This window comes from Diorhabda carinulata, chromosome 9 (genome assembly GCF_026250575.1).
Source record: "Diorhabda carinulata isolate Delta chromosome 9, icDioCari1.1, whole genome shotgun sequence".
In the NCBI taxonomy this organism is placed as follows: domain Eukaryota; kingdom Metazoa; phylum Arthropoda; class Insecta; order Coleoptera; family Chrysomelidae; genus Diorhabda; species Diorhabda carinulata.
The window spans coordinates 23616848-23637930 of record NC_079468.1 but is presented as its reverse complement, the minus strand read 5'-3'; the positions used below and the strand labels follow the sequence as shown (position 1 = coordinate 23637930).

Here is a 21083-nt window from a genome sequence, read left to right as displayed (position 1 = left end):
CAGTACTTTATAAGAATATTGTTATGAAGCTTGGCAACGCTGTAACTTCTACTAATAATTTTTTATAACTTGAAGTAGTATTTGCAAGAAATTTAAATATAATTAATTGCGATTTGTCGAATCAAAAGATTATTAACTTAAATTAGTTTATATTTGTCATTATTTGTATTATTCATTTATAAAAATGTATTTTATAACCTATCAATTATACAAAGTATTAAATTTCTTCAACTTTTTATTTCTTATACCTTTTTATATGTTTATCTTGGTTAATAGTATTGATTTTAGATCTCTTTTGATATAAAATTAGTTATATTTTTAAAAATAGCGAAATAAATCGAAACGTCAATTATTTGAATATACTTTTCAACCTAAAATAATTAATAAATACACTGTAACCGTGTTGTCAAGTTTACTAACATAATTTCCTTGATTAAGTATTATAAAATATTTGATTTTATTGTTCTAAAATATATTAATATCGTTCATAAATTAATAAACTAAAATAAAATAGTACAAAATTAATATATCTTCGAATCATTTTATAAACCAAGTATTTTTACAAGATGGCTGACGTTCCATATCTATTCACTTTATAATGTAATATTTAATAATTGATTTATTCAAATTCAAATTAAAACAAACAAAAATTAGAGTAGCTCTAACTTATATTTAATTTTCCATCTAATAACCGATTTTTATAATCCGACTGTACTATAAGAACGTCAAATCGCCGATGCCGTGCCCGATGACTACCGATTACGACGAAGACGCCGGGAACGTCAGTGCAGTGCCAGTATCTGTGGTGCAACAGTGTAGAGGCTATCCTATTGACTGCTCTTTTTAACCAAATCTTTTGCTACTATGTTAAAATAAACTTGATTGTGTCTTCTCGACGCGTTTTTTGATAAATTCGTTGTGCTAGTGGTGGTTAATGGTAAGTTGTTCGTAATTATAACGTAGGTTTCAATTTCGAGGTGAATTTTTAGTCTATATAAAGATGAAGCTATATCTCTTCCAACGACTAAGACAAGGAAAAATCTTTTCGGTATTATATTCGGGTATTTTAACATATAATTTGGGAATTTTAATCGAAAAAAATTTAATTAATTAATCCCGAAAGTCTTTTCACCTTGTATTCGCTTCCGATGTCTTTAATTTGAGGTTAGTGTTAAATTAAATAAAGAAATATACGTAGTTACGAGGGTTGTTTAAAAAGTTTACAAATTTTTCCAATTTTTATACTCAAAATCTAACTTTTAATAACTAATAATGAAATATTAACCAATTCGAAGGTTTTACAGTTTTTTTTTTAATAAAAATGAAATTTATTTTGTTTTCTTTCGTATTTTAACATTAAATTAAATATTTTGAGAGCTGCTTTCATTTAAATAAAGAAAATTACATATTCTTGTGAAAAACCTATACGCTATAAGCGTTTAGAAGTTTTTACCAGGTTCGTTCAATAAATAAACACATTTTGACCTTCAAGTTACTTCTTTAATAAATTCTGACATAAACTAGTGTTTCAACTTTTTTTATAAAGATTGAAAATGATTTAAAATAACGTTAAATTAGTTCAAGAATTGTGTCATTTGAATTTTCAAGGTCAAATTACTTGAAAAAAAAAAGTCGACCTTGAACTGAAATATGAACTTGTACCAATAATACCCACTTTACAGAGATAATAAATTAATTTTTTCTTTAGTTTTTTTTAAATTGATCAACAAAGTTTTCCAGGAAAATTTCCCTCAAAAAAAAATTCGTTTTTGACGAAAATACCTAAAAATTCACGAAAAAATTTTTTCAACATAATTAATAACTTCATTCCCATACAATATCCCCTATTTTCCGTGAAATCTTCATTCAAATCTATTTTCTTTCACTAATTTTTAATATAAACATTTCTATATCACCCCGTATAAGCTTTGACATACTGCTGTTATAATTTTATAATTATCTTTGTACCTGCACTATGAACACAATTAGAGTAGACTGAACAGGAAAAAAAAACGTATCTCAATGAATGTTTGCTACGTTCCAGTTATTTGCTCGAGTGGAAATCGCCGCGTTCGTTTAGTCGTTCTAACGAATGATTTAATTATAGTGTTAATTCTTCGCTTTTGTAGCCATCGAAATGATCGATACAATTTGTTCTTAATCAAATCACTTGTAATGACATTTATAAATTTATTAACCGGTTCATAGAAATACCGAATATTATTTCGGTAAATTTATAGTTTTGTATAATATATGTAGTGTGATTGACATTTGACAGAAATATTATAAATCTTGAAGCTGTATGAAATAATGCCTAATTAGTAAAAGGAATTGTAATTTTCAAAGTAGATAATTAAAGATGAAAACTTGATAACAAAAAAAACAGCTTATTGCAATAGCTTATATTGTTGTGATGCATTTATATTTAAAAATGGTCTGTTGTTATGTACAAATAACTGTTTCCATCTCTATACATGCACGTGGACAAGAATATTATTTAAGAGAAATACTATTTTACATAATTATTATCCTTCAAACTTTATTTTTACTTTGTAATTTAAAACGAAAAAACGTATTTTTTTATATGATAAATAGAAACGTGTTTTTCAATGAGATGAAACGGCAAAATATAAAAATCCGCCATGATAGAGACAAATCATATCACAGCTCAGGAAACGTTAAACTGTATCATTACCGCGGCGTTGTCAGACTTACTAATCATTCAGTAGATTATATATTATATAATCTTAAGATGTTTCAACTTTGATTTTTTACTTATTTCGTGTTATTTAGAAATTGTTAATGCCTACATCAAATTATTCAACTATGATAATTATATATTTTTATGAAAATTTCTTCATGATGTAACGTTTTTTATTTATACTATTTTAGTGGAAACATGTAAGGCGCGAATTCGCCGAATTTAAAAATTCGGACAGGGCCGGCCTAAGGACTCATTTCGAAATGTAAAGTATTTGAAAAGTAAATTGCTCGGTGTCGTTTCTGGTCACCTTGTATTTTGATTTGAATTTTCAATAATTGTTATCGATTGTGAAATATTGAATTTACATTTACTGGGGTATAGAGTGGAAAGGTATTTTTAATAATTCATGGATATATCCAGACGTCCCTTCCACTATTTACGTTTTAATCAACCGGTCCGATCGTATTAGCAAAATCATAGCCAATAATTAATTCATTGATTTTTATATGGAGGTTGTGACCTAATTTTGATCTCGCCACTCGAATGTACAGGAAAATTATGAAAAAAATCGTCGGATTATATTAAAAAAAAATGTGTACTGACGCACCGGATTATTTAAAAGTGTAGTACAAGTATTGAAACCGAAAAAAATATTTCGTGCTTCGCGTCGGCGGAAAGAAAAATGGAGAGAAACAAAATCGAATTAAATCCAATCGTCCAAACGAAACAAAACTCGCGAGATGCGCAAACTATAAAAGGAACCCAGTCGGCCTTACAAGACGTACGTGTTCCGATGTTGCCAAACTTCAAATATATTCTTTATATCTGATACAACTCTTTTTATCATTTACGTATATGGATAAATGTTTAGAATTTAATAAACTAATCAGTAGAATGATGAATTTTCGTGTAACTAATTAAAAATAAAAAATTTTTTTATTTGATCTGAAGCATTTTTTTGAAATTAGTAGTTACTGAGGGCTAGATGTGGATTATACGGTGGATGAAAAAGCGATTCCTTCAATTTAATTCAAAAGATAAATAATATATAGTGAGTTGCACTCAAAATAAAAAAAATTATATTTGTCACTGTCAAATGTATAACCCTGTATAATTCGAAAATACAAATTGACTTATCGAAGCTTTTTTTATAACAATTAGTCATTTATTTATGAACGAATTAACTCAATTTCGATGTTCCATACTGTATAGTTAATTTGAATATAGAAATTTCCCGAATAATCAAAAAAATAAATAATATACAGTGAGTTTCACATAAAATAAGAAAAATTATATTTGTCACTGTCAAATGTATAACCCTGTATAATTCGAAAATACAAATTGACTTATCGAAGCTTTTTTTATAACAATTAGTCATTTATTTATGAACGAATTAACTCAATTTCGATGTTCCATACTGTATAGTTAATTTGAATATAGAAATTTCCCGAATAATCAAAAAAATAAATAATATACAATAAGTTGCACTTAAAATAAGAAAAATTATATTTGTCACTGTCAAATGTATAACCCTGTATGATTCGAAAATACAAATTGACTTATCGAAGCTTTTTTTATAACAATTAGTCATTTATTTATGAACGAATTAACTCAATTTCGATGTTCCATACTGTATAGTTAATTTGAATATAGAAATTTCCCGAATAATCAAAAAAATAAATAATATACAGTGAGTTTCACATAAAATAAGAAAAATTATATTTGTCACTGTCAAATGTATAACCCTGTATAATTCGAAAATACAAATTGACTTATAGAAGCTTTTTTTATAACAATTAGTCATTTATTTATGAACGAATTAACTCAATTTCGATGTTCCATACTGTATAGTTAATTTGAATATAGAAATTTCCCGAATAATCAAAAAAATGAATAATATACAATAAGTTGCACTTAAAATAAGAAAAATTATATTTGTCACTGTCAAATGTATAACCCTGTATGATTCGAAAATACAAATTGACTTATCGAAGCTTTTTTTATAACAATTAGTCATTTATTTATGAACGAATTAACTCAATTTCGATGTTCGATACTGTATAGTTAATTTGCATATATAAATTTCCCGAATAATCAAAAAAATATATAATATACAATAAGTTGCACTTGAAATAAGAAAAATTATATTTGTCACTGTCAAATGTATAACCCTGTATAATTTGAAAACACAATATGACGTGTCGTACCATTTTTTGCGAACAAGCCCTCATTCATTTATTCGGTGTTCCATACTGTATAATATATTTGCATATATACATTTTATGAGTTACGATAAACACGTTTTAAATCAAATTTGAGGTTACCTTGTTTTTAATAGTATTTTATTGATCACAATGTATTGTAACGATTATTTTTAATAACATCGTAAAATAAATTTTTGAATTTACGTCTTGACACGAATCACTCTTCTAGAAGTTCAAAGAAATTGCTTTTACGACCGTTATTGTGTTTCATTTTAATTTCGTGGCTCTGACGTGGCATATTAGCTGATAATATAATATTGAGTAAAACTCAATTTTAGGTATAATTGAGTAACGTCTACCAATACTTTTGATGAACATTCATACTATTTTACGAGTTTTTGTCGAATTTGATTGAAAATAGTTAATTATTTCTCATTTTTATAAATTACGCTTTAACTACAAAATCTTGCATATCACTAGTTTACCACTAAATTATGCAACCATTTAAACAACGACATGTTTAAAATATTGCCTACTTTCGTATTTTCTAAACAAATACATATCATTATGAGTGTTTTATTGATGTGTTTAGATAATAATTTTATTATATTCCATGTATTATTACCAATAAAACACTGGAACATTCTATTATTGATCATTTATTTGATTGAATTAAAGCAATAAGCAAGTTTGACGTCCCACGTAACCTACATAATTTATTTACGTCAAAAAAGATATACGGGATATAATAGTTAGGCAATACACATTACAACAATGTATAATACGTAATATACATTTTGGAAATGATGAAATTATTGTATAATTCATGTCAAATATATTTGTTTTTGAATTATTGTAATGTGTTTTTCTACATTACACTCATGATGAAATAAATATTTTGAGTGATTGAATTTTTTTAATAAAGTTTGAATTTGATATTCAAAACTTTTATCTATGTACGTATTGAATCGAAGACGATCGTACAGACATAGACAAACAGTTGAACTTCGTTTCCATCGATGCCACAATATTCAAAAAACTTTTAACTGCATTAGTGAAAATATCAAAGGTCAGTGGGTCACCGGGTTGCATAAATATCTGGCAACTGACAACGATCTGCATTAAGTAGAATTGAACGAAGGGTTGATGTGCTTTATTGCGTCATAAACGAATACAGGTAGAGACTGAAATATATGCAAAAATATGTAAACTGAACAGGGGAAACAGATAAGTTCGTTGATAGATATACGAGGTAAAATGAAAAAATACGATGAATTAGTTTATTAAAAAGAGAAGGAAAGAATGGTAACGTAAAATTTGAAGTATGTATCCTAACGTTATATCCATATCTGATATACAGGATGTAATAAAGAAAATTGAAGAGTTATTGAAAGAAAAAAAAAAGGTAACGCAAAATTTAGAGTGCGTATTCCAATGTTGCGGCCATAACTGAAAGCATTTCTTTCGGTATTGCTTTGTGCGACTAGATATACGGGGTGTAATAAAATAGAAAGATTTATTTAATTAAAAAGCAAAAAAAGGTAACTCAAAATTTAAAGTACGTGTCCCAATGTTGAATCTATCACTAAAAGCCTTTCTGGAAGAAGTCCTTGGGTTTAGTTTTCTGCGACTAGATATACGGGGTGTAATAGAAAAATAGGAAGATTTATTTAATTAAAAAGCAAAAAAAGGTAACGCAAAATTTAGAATACGCGTCCCAATGTTGAATCTATAACTAAAAACCTTTCTGCAAGACGTCTTTTGGTTTGGCTTTCTGCTACACATTGCAGTAGTGCTAATAGACATACGAGGTGCAATAAAAAAATTGAGGAGTTATTTAAATAAATGAAAAAAGGTAACGTAAAAATTAGAGTAGGTATCCGAATGATGCATCCATAACTGAAAGCATTTCTTTCTTTATCCTTTTCTGCGACTTTATTTACAGGGTGTAATAAAAAATTTGAGGAGTTATTTAATTAGAAAGGTAACGCAAAATTTAGAGTACGTCTTCCAATGTTGAATCCATAACTGAAAGCATTTCTTTCTTCGACTAGATATACGGGGTGCAATAAAAAAATACGAAGATTCATTTAATTAGAAAGTAAAAAAAGGTAACGCAAAATTTATAGTCACAAACTTCGACGCCCCTCGTATATGTAGACCATTAATTTAAATTTTTTCAATTCAGGTCTTATGCAGTTTCTACTTAACGTGAAAAAATTCCACCTGAAATCTTTTGCAGAGAATTCGTTGTTCCAGAATGCTCTAAAACGAAATGTGGTAACCAATATAATTGCGGTAAGTTTATGGTATTATCCAGATAATACAGCTGGTATTATTGAGAAAACGATATAGCCCTACATCAACATAAAATACGCAGTTCAATATGAAAAAATTTCGATAAAATCGACTTCCTATAATCATTATAGTGGTTATCTTTTTTTTTTCTGCCTAAGCAGACAATATGACAACATCGCGGTTTTAGTCCACCATACTTCATTGCGTCAAGGTCGGGCTGTAGCCGGGCAACGAGTGGCACGGAGTGCGACTGTTCAGTCATGTTGATTGGACGTAAACACGCCAACTCGTAAAATAGTTTAATTGTGCTATCCCCAAAGATAACGTTATAAATTGGAGATTCCCTAGATACTCGACGTTAATAGGGATTTGGTCAACGCGTTATCTAATAAAAAAAAAGAAGCGGAATCTACGAATGTAAACAATAGTAATGTTTCGCGGTCTCCCGTTCGGTTTCACTTTACAGCGTTGCCTATCTAAAACAACTATAAATCTTTGCAGTTATATATTATACAATAATAATAACGAATTGAACCATAATTAAACGTTAAAAATAATAGAATATAAATATTTTAAATGGAAGTTAAGACGCCACTAAATACTGAAAATACTAATAAATATATTAGAAACTAGACTGAAATTTATATTTGGCAATTTCGCTTTCATACATCGAATGTCAATGTCAAATTCTTATATGACAGCTAGGAGTCGTGTGCCTTCAAACGTTATATAATAAAAAATAAATAATTTGATTTGATATTCAAATTAATACCAAATACGTTAATTTATTCTTATGATACAAAAATAAATTGAATCAATGATAAACTTTAACCTTTAGAAAAATAACTAAATACGTTTAAAAACAATAAAATAATCTAACTCAGACTATTGTTTATAATTACGTCTAGTTTGATGGTTACTTTGTCTTATATAATATGTTTTCGACTATTCTCGTAAACATTTAATAATGTTTCAATATCATTTGACCGTTTTATGATAAAATATATATAATAATTAGAATACATACATATGTTAAAAATTAATTATCGTGTTATAAAAACCTGATGGTGAGTTTTAATACGTTTAATAACCATAAATCTTTTCAGTTTGCGGGAAGCTTTCACGTTTCCATTCAAACTAGAGCTGCGTTCGATGTTAGAACGATTGCGGTGTTGTCACGTATTTAAATTTATCATAATATTAAAATAAATATTTCGTTATCTCATAATCCCATATTGTTCATTAGGTTTTTTTTTATTCTTAATATTTCTATAATTCGAAAAATTATTTATCCTCCTTCCAGTGTTCAAGATTAAACACAACTGTGGAAGAAGAAATGCCGCCATCGAATTTACATTGCTGACAGTTATTTAGTTTCGTAAGTGCATGTATAATTAAATTCCAACAATGAAATCAATTATTACAAATTGATTCTCAGGTTAAAATAATAAACGATAATGCTTCCTTGGACAATTTGTATATTGACAAGTCTTCTTGTCCCGTCATGTCAACCGACGCCTCATCGAGGTCGACATCATCCCTCGGAACCACACGCCGAAGCTTTTCATATATCACGTGACACATTCGATCCGCACAGAGACTCCGAAGAGTTTAGAAGGGACGGTACCGATGAGAAAAGGGATTTTACTAGAAGGGATTCAACGGAAGACGATCCTTTAGTTATAGAAACTAAAAAAGGGAAAATTAGAGGAATGACAGTTACTTCGGCTACTGGTAAAAAGGTAAGGCGAAATATTTACCGTTTTAAAATCGAAAATGTTTTTGTCTATGATTCATTTTATCTAGACGCAGGTGTTAGTTCGAACATTGCGGTGTTGCCGTTTTGATTTCTTTCTCGTGAAATTTTACTACTACGTAAAAACTGATTATTATGGAATTGAAATATTGGTATTTATAGGCAGAGCCGTACTGCGCCACGTGTGATCAATGTGGATTTTCATTTTTATACAGGTCGTTACGGAAAATCGAATACGAAACCTCCTAATCGAATGAAAATTTATTTTAACGAACTATAATTACGATAAAACTCGATTTAGAATTTGAAAAAATTTTTTTCGATCGGTAAAATTGTGTTGGACTATACGAGGGTGGTCCCAAAAGTAACTCATCCTACAAAGGAAACAAATATTTTTGAAAAATCGTATATTACACTACAAGGGATGGAAGTTAAATTTTCGAGATCGAGATTCAGCTTTCGGTTCGTGTAGTGTACACGATTTTTTCTTCATACCTCGGTCGAAGGTACGTACTTTCGACGTATGATGTAAAATCTATTTAATTTTCAACGTAAACTCATTTTAGCCCCATAAACTTTTCCCTTCCCTATCTTTTTTATACTAACAATCGTCACGCTTCTCAAAATAGCCGAAATTACCTCTTCATTGTTGGTGAATATTCGACCACCGAGCCATTTATCAAAATCTGCGAATAGAAAATAATCCGAGTGGTCCAAATCTGGCGAATAGGGTGCATTAAAGATCAATTCAAACTTTAATTCATCAATTTTGACAATTGCAATAACGGATGTCCGCTCACGTTAGTCGTAAAAAGCGATCGGATATATTTGAAGATCTCCCGATAGCCTGCGGATTGGTTCGGTTGCTCGACCAACGCCGGCGGCGCTTTTTCCATATTTTCGTCGGTTGTTCGATCGGAACGCGGCGCGTCGTCAACAGAGCCCGTGTTTAAGAATTAAGTTGATGATTTGGTAGCCGCGAATTCGGAAATTTTCGATGAAATTCTTTTTTTCGCATACGTTGCCATATTTATACCGGCGGCATGAGATTACTTACTTTTTTGCAGGTGGACGCTTGGTTGGGAATACCGTACGATCAAAAACCGTTAGGGAATTTGAGATTCCGCCATCCGCGACCTATAGAAAAATGGGAAGGCGTTCTAAATACGACCGAACAACCGAATTCTTGCGTACAAATAATCGATACGGTGTTCGGCAATTTCGCCGGTGCCACGATGTGGAACCCCAACACGCCAATAAGCGAGGACTGTTTATATATAAACGTGGTGGTACCTAAACCGAGACCGACGAACGCGGCCGTAATGGTATGGGTATTCGGCGGCGGTTTTTATTCCGGTACCAACACTTTGGACGTGTACGACCACAACATTTTGGTATCCGAAGAGAACGTCATATTATGTTCGATGCAATACCGGTTGGCTTCGTTGGGTTTCTTGTATTTCGGTACGTCGGACGTGCCCGGCAACGCCGGTATGTTCGATCAAATGATGGCCCTGCAATGGATCAAGGACAACATCGCGACTTTCGGCGGCAATCCCAATAACATAACCTTATTCGGCGAATCCGCCGGAGCGGTGTCGGTGTCGTTGCATCTCCTTTCGCCGCTCTCGAGGAATTTATTTTCGCAGGCCATAATGCAAAGCGGCAGCCCCACGGCGCCCTGGGCGATAATATCGAGGGAGGAGAGCGTCTTAAGGGGGATCAGATTGGCGGAGGCGGTCGGTTGTCCTCACGATCGCGACGATTTGAATTCCGTAATCGATTGCCTAAAGAAGAAGGACCCCGTCGAGCTGGTGAACAACGAATGGGGTACGTTGGGGATATGCGAATTCCCTTTCGTTCCAGTTATAGACGGGGCGTTTTTGGACGAACACCCCGTCCGCGCGTTGGCCAACAAGAATTTCAAGAAAACGAATATCCTGTTGGGTTCCAACACCGAAGAAGGCAATTACTTCATCATATATTATTTGACCGAATTGTTCAGGAACGAGGAGAACGTTTACGTTAATAGACAGGAATTTTTGCGTGCCGTTACCGAACTAAATCCTTACGTGAACGCCGTCGCGAGACAGGCGATCATATTCGAATACACCGATTGGTTGAACCCCGAAGATTCAGTCAGCAACCGAAACGCTTTGGACAAAATGGTCGGCGATTACCAGTTTACGTGTAACGTTAACGAATTGGCGCATAGATACGCGGAAACTGGTAATAATGTGTATATGTACTATTACAAGCATAGGAGTGTCGCTAACCCTTGGCCCTCGTGGACAGGTCAGTATGCTAAATCAGTTTTTTTGGTATAACTCGTAAACTAAACGTTTTTTCGAAAAATATCCTCTATACTATATTAAAGTAGACTTGAATATCTACAATTTGATACTAGATCCAAATCTGTAAGTTCGATAGTTACCGAGATAGTATTTCAAAAATTTTAAAATGAACATTTTTTGTTCGTCCTCTGTATTACAGAAAATGCTGATTTATGTGAAAAATAATGGTAAAGTACCCCTTGGGTCGTGGAAATTCATTAATTTGTTTTTTTTAACCGATCTGGCCGTCATGGACAGGTCAGTATTAAAAATAGATATTTTTAGTTTTTTCAAAATAACTCGTAAACTATAAGTTTTTTCAAAAAATATCTTCTATACTATATTATAGTAGACTTGAATATCTACAATTTGATACTAGATCCAGTTCGGTAGTTACCGAGATACAGTGTTGTAAAAATTTTAAAATGAACATTTTTTGTACATCCCCTGTATCACAGAAAATACTGATTTATGTGCAAAATACTGTAGATACCTCTACATTTAGATAACGTTTATACAAATCATGTTTTCTCAGTGTATTTTATTATTCTCCTTGGTGAGTAAACTAAACGTCATCGGGCGTGCTTGCCTCACATGTAAATAAAAGCATTCCAGCGTTGCCAGAAATTAAAATATTTCCTTTCACATAAAGAAATTTTATATTATTCAAAGTTTTCTATCCGAAGATGAATAAATTCATGTAACTATCGAAATCTGGCAACGCCGTTCTTATTTCAATCCGCGGTTTCTCTAAATCGAACGCTACGTTGCCGCTTCCACCATTCAATATTCATACATTTACAATATTGTGATAAATATTTTTTATGAATAGGTGTTATGCATGCCGATGAAATAAACTACGTTTTTGGAGAACCCCTGAATCCAACTAGAAGTTATACTGCTCAAGAAGTAGATCTCAGTAAAAGAATTATGCGTTATTGGGCTAATTTTGCAAAAACAGGTACCAAATTACCTATTTTAACAATTTACAAATCTTCTAACGTTTATTTTTGACATTCTATTCGACTCTATATCGAAATCACGTCAATACAACGTTGCCGGGTTGTATACTGTATACGAACTCGTCCCCGACACGAGGCCGGTTCTGTCCGGTCACAACGGAATGCCAAAATTCGGACAGGACCGGCTTCGTGTCGTGGACGAGTTTAAAACGTCGATAGGCTCATTATACTCGTTAATTCTTATAGGTAATCCTAGTTTGAGTCCGAATGGTGCGTGGACGCCAACTTTTTGGCCTCTACACACGACTTACGGTAGAGAATATTTGACTTTAGACGTGAATTCGACTGCGACCGGTAGGGGGCCCAGGCTAAAGCAGTGTGCCTTTTGGAAAAAATACCTTCCTCAGCTGCAGCAGATGACGGGTAAGTTTATAAACGAAACGAAACGGATTTCTGCGCAGTACGATTTCTACACGGGTTTTTATACGCATAATCAAACTGATAATATTAATAATAACGCTATAACTAAAAATTCCGTCGATGAAAATTACGTCATTATAACTGAAAATGTAATTTCAAGTCGCAATAACACGAAGGAAACGAATTTGTTAAAATCCGATGGCGTAAATCCAAATAATTCATCGTTAAATAATAATTCGTACATTGTTGCCAAATAGGGTATCCAAGAAATCACAATTCCAGTGTTGTCTCAATGGAACAATTGTGAATTAAAATTTTTATTACCCCGAAACGTTGAAGGTTTTTTTTGGTCGAAATTTGATGATTTTAATACCAAATTACACTTTTCTCAGTGTATTTCACTGTCTATGTATTTGGTCGGTTCTTTTTTTAAGGCAGTGTTGCCAGTTCAAACGGATTTCCTTTAATACGAATATCTCGGAACAAAAGTGGAAATTAAAGGTTTTTTTATTGATTTTAGAAGAAAATCGTGTAATAATATCGTTTTTATTCAAATACAGGTACAATTTCCCCCTAAAATCTACAAAAAAAATATAATTCCCACTTTTGTTCGGAGATATTCATATTTAAAGAAATCTGATTGAACTGGCAACGTTGCAAAGATGCGGTAAAAACGATTTACTTCCGGAGATACCGGAAGCGGCCATTATATTTTTTTTATTTTATATATTTTTTAATCATGTATTGAAATTTTTGTATCGTTTGTTTTTGTTTGAAACATGAAAGGGGATTTCGACTCCATTTTGTTTACTTACCAATTTCGAAATTTACAAACTAGCGAGTCAAAAAACCCTGTCATGTGAATTTGATGTTTATTTTTTATATTTTAACATTTATTCTATTTTTTTGTTTTTTTTGTCTCCCTCGTATATTGTTTCAATAAAATTCATAATTTACAATTTGTTTTATTTTTGATCCAACTTTTATTGCAATAAGGTATTAATACCTAAAGTTTGTTCCTAAAGTAAGTAATTGCTAATACCTGTATACTGGTACGTTTTTATTCTTATAATGCGCATGTGCTGGTTCAACGCCGACTTTATTTTAGGCAATGATTCATTTAATTTCACTTTACACCACAACACTTATATTTCACACAAAACAATAAGTTTTAATTAGAAGTTTATTTATAATTGTGCCGGACTAACTTAACTCGAAAATGGCGGCGAACATCGGAATGAATTGCTCTATACCACGATTGTTGATGGACTGTCTATGGCCGCCTAATATGGCTGGTTTTATACCCTACACCTTCCACTTCACGCTTTACGCGCGTAAAGCGCTGATTGGCTGGTGACCGACCGCGTTAAGAATTTGCCTACCTTTCTATAATATAGAAAGGGAAACACTTTGTACATGGTGACAGATTCACTTCAATGTCATCAAAATATTAATAACTATATCCAAAAAAAGGCAATATCAAAAGTACAGTTTATCAAAATATTTTTATTTAAAACAAGATTTTAACCTCCAAAAATCAAATTGACTTTAAACTAAATAATCAAAAGAAATTAATTAAAATGTTGAAATGTCAATTAACGCAGTGGCTACTATTCCTTTGCCGTTTGCCTTCTATCAATGAAATATATTTTTCAATAATATTACAATAGTTATTTCCATTAAATAGTTTCACATTACTTATTTCAGAATTCAATTGATTTTTATACAAAAATTGTAATTTTGTATCTGTTGCTCTAATCTTAAACAGATTTAGTCACCTTCACACAGATTTTTAGACATAACATGAATGTAAAGGAATTATGACAAACTGAACTAACCTGTTATGACATAAAATTCTTCTTTTTTCTACAACACAGAAATATGTGTCGTTAGCTCATACAATTACATTGACTACATTGTATTGGCCGAGAAAGTGGCTAGATATCTTAAAGGACTAAGTTCAAAACGATTTAGGCAAGATTCTTTATTCTCTTTGCTGTTTTTGGTGCTTTTTTGATTCTTTTACAAGTTTTAATAATTTTGGAAGAATCGGAAAGTGATATTTACCGTTTTCAAGAGAGCGAATTGAGAATTTTCTTTAGACGTTGATGGTAATAGATATTTTTACCACTTTCCTTTTACTGCCAGTCTTTGTAACTGAATTACTAATAAATCCACGTTTATTAGAGTATGAATAAAATCAATAAAATAATTTGAGGTTAGGTATTTTTGAAATTGGACGATTTTAGCTTATTACAAAGTGTAAATGAAATAATTTTACCACAATTTGACAATAATTTGATATATCCACTTGAAATTTGTTAATTTGGTGAAATATTGATCAAAATCTTGTATATTTATTTAAAAAACTTGATTCCTTCGGAACACAAACAATTATCTACACTAACTTTCCCTGTTACACTAATTAAGTATCATAAAGTGTGAATAAAATGGGAGCATTATACCCTTAACAATCATTATAAGGAATCAAGGCATACTTTAAGTGTACAGAACTTAATATCAAAAGGAAATATTCATTTGAACTTAAATCGGAGACAATCTGTATAAAACTTAACATGTAGTGGAATAAATATCATATGTTGAATAAGATATTTTATTGGACACGTGGATATGACACTGTGGTGGTAGATGAGCATAATGAATATTTTATCGTTTCAGCCGAACTCCAAAATACACAATCCAGCAAGGATTGTACAAACTTAGGAATCTCAATTGCCAGTTCGCGGTACCTGATAGTATCCTTCTTCCTGCTAGTTATAATTGAATTGAGATGGGAAACCTTGCAACAGTCTTAAAGCTTCGAATCACCGACAAAAATTACGAACTAAACGGCATAGAATTTCGCTTTTTCGCTAAATATATAGAGTCAATAAAACGGTAGAAAACCGATAAATAACATGGAGGACAAGGTTTACAGTTAGGTTGAGGTTTCTACCTCGTCACGAAATGTCGATAAGAAAAATATTTTTGTAGCAGGCCAAGAATGGAATTAGAAGAATCGAAATATTAGATTATTGAAAAATAAAAACAATACTTTCACTTTTTAGTGACTTGTATGATTGTGCACAAAGTAAACAATCGTAATACTTTATATGTAAAACACTTAGAATAAAAATAAATGCTTACGAATACTTTTTATAATAAAGTTTGGTACTTTCGACTCCAATAAATAATATAAACTTTGGATTGTTTCGGGGGTATTCAAAATAAATGTTCATGCTCGTCGTCGGTGTATATCACACTATTAATTAACGAATTATATAATTTATCATCATATCTTACCTTGTTTTTAAAAGCTTTAACTCATCACAACCAAAAACTAACCTAATTTCATTTCGACATTACTGTCAAATAATACATGAGAAGTTTTCATTCTTTCCATAGAATTTAGTGCTTTTCTTAATCTATGGATAGATCAGGTTAACCCGATCATAATCTGATTGTTCGAAGAATAATTCGGATCACTTTTGTTGTAGATCTGAATAAATCTTACTGATGTGATAGATCCTATCTTTTGTGCTAATCTCTGAAAGTGATCAGCTGATGTCTGTGAATTTTCTTTTAAATTTATTGTTGCTTAGATTTGTGGTCTGAATACCGTTCGGTGATTTCATAAAAGTTCGCTACGATTCCGGAATCAGTTGATTGGTGATATCTATCTGATCCAGGTTCATAGTTTACAAAAAGTTCTAATAAATTTCGAATCGAGGCAACCAACTACACGTATTTGTGTATATTCTTGTCTATAGAAGATATTTTGTTTTTATATTATACAGTATGTCATTAACTGAATAATTTCGAATTTAACGATATTTTCATGTTCCTGCTAATGTTGTGATGAATAATTGAGGACTGTTTTCAGTGGCCTACGTTCTATAAAAGTTATTTAACGCGTCTCGTACTAGATCTCAGGGGCATTAAAACATTTATGACTTAATTGGACATATCTTACTTGGAGATATAATAATTGTGAACGATAAGGAATTGTTTTTATTTTTCAGTAATCAGTATCAATTTTGTTGTTTTGATTGAAGCTTTTATGGTTATTTATATGTTGAAAAAACAAAAAATTTTATTCATCGCCACAAAAATTTTAATTTACTATTTTGTATTATTATCAAAAAGTGAATCATAATTCTAATATTTTAAAACCTTTAGAATAATAACTATGAAAAGTCAGCTGTTTGCAAAAACAATCATCCTTGTAGACACATACAAAAACAAAAAGATGGCCGACTGTCATAGACGCTGTGCTTAAGGTTACGGATAAAGGGAATTAGCAACTGATTAATGTGTAACAATAATTTCTTGTTTTTACTTAATTGAATGTATACGGGGCACAATGTAGACTAAATTAACTAAATTTGAATTTTTTACCTCGAATAAAATTTTTTGTGAAATTATAATGATACCTATTTTTTGAAGTTTGCAAAACTAGACCAAAATATTTATAATAATTTTGCGTTGTATGCTAATAGATTGACGAAAATTTCTTACATCTAAGGGATAGTATAGTTTATAGTTCCCTAGTGCCTCTGTTATAGTTTTAGCGTATTGAGCTTTCAAGCTTTCAACGAAAATTTTCCCACCTCAATTTCGAGTTTGTGAAATTTCAACAAATGGAAACATGAATATTTCAAGTTGAAAGAATGTCATAGGAAAAATTCGGGCCTACCAACTGAAATTTGTATTGAAAGCGTGTGCTATCGTCACGTTGAACGTAACGTTTGACATAATCTTTTATGTAATCCGCAGCTGCATACCAACAATCCCGAATATCCAAACGTTTTTTATTGTATCTAACATGAATCATATCAAATATAGATACTTTATTTCGAAATTCAGAAAATAAATGACGGATAAAAAACATAATGACGGAAGATATTGAAAATCTTTTTCCATATTGAAAACACTACAGACACTTACAATGTTGCCAAGATAGAAGTTTTTTCTCTATATTTAGAAAAAAGTATTTGTAAGGGTATTTCTTTTGTTATTTTATGGTAAGAAAATTTATAATTTCTTAAATAAGAATTTATTCGTTTAATTGAACAAGCTCAAAGCAAATACTAGCTCAAAATAATAGTCTAAAAATAATCATTTCAAATACAAATATTCCATAATTTTTATAATTCCATTAATAAATATTAAAAATCATCATAGGTTTATTGAAAATTTTATAACGTTTTGAGTTTTTAGTAGAAATTAAGGATATTCTAAAATAAGTTTAGGGAAAAAAATTGAAGGTTTGGCATCACTGTGTTTATTGCCTTTACGCGATGTTAATGACCTGTCATGACCTCAAATGAATCGTCTCAAATTTCACGTGAAGATTTTTAGCGCAAATATAAAGAAAATACGAGGATGCATTTTAATTCAATTAAATCATCCACAATTTGAAATAATTGCGGTTGTATCCAATCGTTGAAATATACGAAACTCGTTATTTCTTATTGAATGTATGTCATCCCCACCGCGTTCTACTAATACATATCCATATGATGGTGCAAATACAACCTAAAATTAGGATTTTACATTTAATATTGTATAGCGTAAGTGTACTCAAATTTGACAACATAGCGTATCTAGATATTATTTTGATAATTTCCTGTCTGTCTTAACAATGATAGCAATTTTAAATATAGAAAGAAATGTCCAGGAGGAATCTGCGCATGAGTATCGAAAACTATTTCATCCCAAATTTTTTACGCAAATTACTCTACTGATGATGTAATTTTATGTAGCCGTTAATATTTTTAGAGATATGAATTTTTGAAGGTTAGAAAAGTCTCAAATTTGGGTACTTTTCATCCATTCTTTTCAAAGTATACGTCGTTTATCTTTGAGTATCGCCGTCTCTCTCTGTCTAATGCGTTGCATCAGTCTCTCTGCGTCATGAATTATTTTTTATCAATTATCTTAAAAACCATTAACTTTATCAAAATTTCTTTTCTATAACGCAGCCGCGAGAGTTACTAAATTAGTAGCGTTGCCAAATATTAACGATGTTTTCAACGACGTATAATCATATGCTGATGACTCTAAATTTAATTATTTCAATACCATCGAATTATATACGAACAGACAATGAAATGAAGTGGTGGTTTACAGGATTGGGTTCAAGGAAACAAAATTCTCGTAAAATTTTTTATTTATTTTATTTTTATTTTTAATTGTTATCATTCTAATTGGTATTGTGTTGTGTGTGGTTCGTCAAAATAATCGAAATACCTGATAGCTGAATTGCTATTTTAGCAAAAAATGAATAAATGTGTCGGAGAAAAAAATGACAATATATCATTGTTATAGACAGATTATTGGCTTGACATTATTTAATTTTATATACCAATTATCCTACTAGTCGCCACGTTTTATAGAAATATTGATAAAATTCAATTGATTTCATCAATTTAGACCGTTCAAATTGATATTTAATGTATATATGCAACATTTGTAAATTATTAACAATATCTTAATAACATAAACGGAAATATAAAACTAGCACCTTGTTGATTTAAATGTTAAGGCCTGTTTACACGGTTTCTACTGTATTAGATGATAATATTGGATATAAATAGACAGATACTGCAAGAAGTAATTGCTTACGACGTGATAGGAAAACCAAAAATCTTGTCCTACTCGCATTTTCTCACATGATTCAGTAACATAAAGCGTGGTCAACTGGTATAACGGTTTCGCATCGTGTAACCATGCCCTTAGCGATCGGAGTTATCTCAATAATTATACGACAACTCCAAATATACTAACATGTTAATTATAGTGTGAAATGGGACAAAAAATGTTTATTTTTATAAATACGATGATTATTTCAATAACTACTATTTAACTTTTGTTTATTATGAGATAAATATCCTTTTTTTTTAATTATTATGCTTGCCGTATTTTGTATTTTTCTTAATTATTTTTCACAGAACTTTTTTGTCCCACTATTTTTGTAGTTAAGTAATTATCTAACGAGTGATCCAATAAATTATTATTTTTACGATTCCAATCCGACAAAATATAATTTTAATCTTATCAAGTTATATTCCTTGAGCCGACCCTGATCGTCTGATTCGTACCGCGTCAGCCATTGCAATCGATTTTTAACGCATGTGATCGATATTGACCAATTAGAATCGTGTTGCTATGGTTACTTGATCGAACCCCCGTCAAAAACTTCATTAACTCATAAGTAGACAAAAGATAATCAGTTAATAGTGTATGTTAAAAATTACATAAATTTTCGGAAAAATAATCAAATATAACTATATAAATGTGTTAAATGATTTGTAGTGTTATAAAAATTCGAAATACATCGTTGAAAATTGTTTATAACTAAGTGAATAGTGAAAATGAACTAGAACTAACTTCCCGCCAGTCTTCTGTGTGGTTTTGTGAGTTTTAAGTTAATTGCATTGGTACGTGTTATAAAATTTCAATATTTTATTCCATAATTAGTTTAATTTCAATTATATGACTCGATAAATTAATCTGCTGAGTTAAAAAATTCAATAAAATAAAAATATTCAAGTTATAACCTCTCAACTTGTGTACTATATATTTTTATGCTTCTAAATTAAAAAAATTTACTACAATATTTAGATATTGAATTGATTTAAGACAATAAACACTATTTATAATTGAATAAAACCGGAAATTTGACTGATTTTGAGCCAGCCAACTAGGCATAGCAAGTTTAGGAATCAGGTTCAAGATCAGTACTTTTCTTCTATGTTCTTATATCACGCAAAAACTGTTTTGCAAAATCTTGTTTCAAAGAAACTGCTTCACATCTCAATTGATGTACCTCATGCTTAGTTAATCCGTCTTCTAAACGCTGAAGATTCTCAATTAGCATTCCAACTATTCCATATGTAATGGAGTAGATGATTTTTGGTTAGTTTTTTTTTGGTTGAGCTTTAAATTTGTAAAAAAACAGAAATATCTTTGGAGTTACCTGAACTACCTGATCCAGGATCGTAGTTTCCAAAAAGCCTCGTCATTTAAATATATATCGGCCTATTTTTCACACCATATTGTTAATAAATTCATCGTTAGGTTCGATTAAATATTTATATGAATTTAGTTTATCGGATCACTCGATTTTTTCTTAGAAATAAGTTATCGAATGACAAATCTTGAAAAATTGTACCTATTTGACCAATGTTGTTCTAGCAGGATACGCTAGATAATTTTTCAAATTGATTATATTGTAGTAAAGCGTAATAAGAAAAAAAAATCATCGAGTAGAATAAATGATAGTGTAAAACAAATTTATATAGCACTTTGTATATGTATTTCAAACCATTGTAGTTTATTTTCAACCGGAAATGTGTGCCATATATTTTGGTAAGAAGGAAACAGTTAAAAGGCAAAAAAAAA

At 30.7% G+C, this 21083-nt stretch overlaps 1 protein-coding gene across 4 annotated transcripts; it reads left to right on the top strand.

Moving 5' to 3' along the window:
• Positions 1 to 704: 704 nt before the first annotated feature.
• On the top strand, positions 705 to 18968 carry LOC130897741 (acetylcholinesterase-like). Of its 4 annotated transcripts, XM_057806620.1 has the most exons (8): positions 705 to 937; positions 7097 to 7206; positions 8510 to 8584; positions 8645 to 8948; positions 10030 to 11257; positions 12128 to 12256; positions 12504 to 12680; positions 15357 to 18968. In XM_057806620.1, the coding sequence occupies exons 4-8, from the start codon at positions 8664 to 8666 to the stop codon at positions 15491 to 15493; spliced, it is 1956 nt and encodes a 651-aa protein (XP_057662603.1). In that variant the 5' UTR covers positions 705 to 937; positions 7097 to 7206; positions 8510 to 8584; positions 8645 to 8663; the 3' UTR covers positions 15494 to 18968. The 4 variants fall into 4 exon arrangements, with proteins under 4 accessions (XP_057662603.1, XP_057662600.1, XP_057662601.1 ...); XM_057806617.1 differs by lacking the exon at positions 15357 to 18968 and having other exon boundaries at positions 12504 to 13636; XM_057806618.1 differs by lacking the exons at positions 705 to 937; positions 15357 to 18968 and adding an exon at positions 5959 to 5977 and having other exon boundaries at positions 12504 to 13630.
• Positions 18969 to 21083: the final 2115 nt, after the last annotated feature.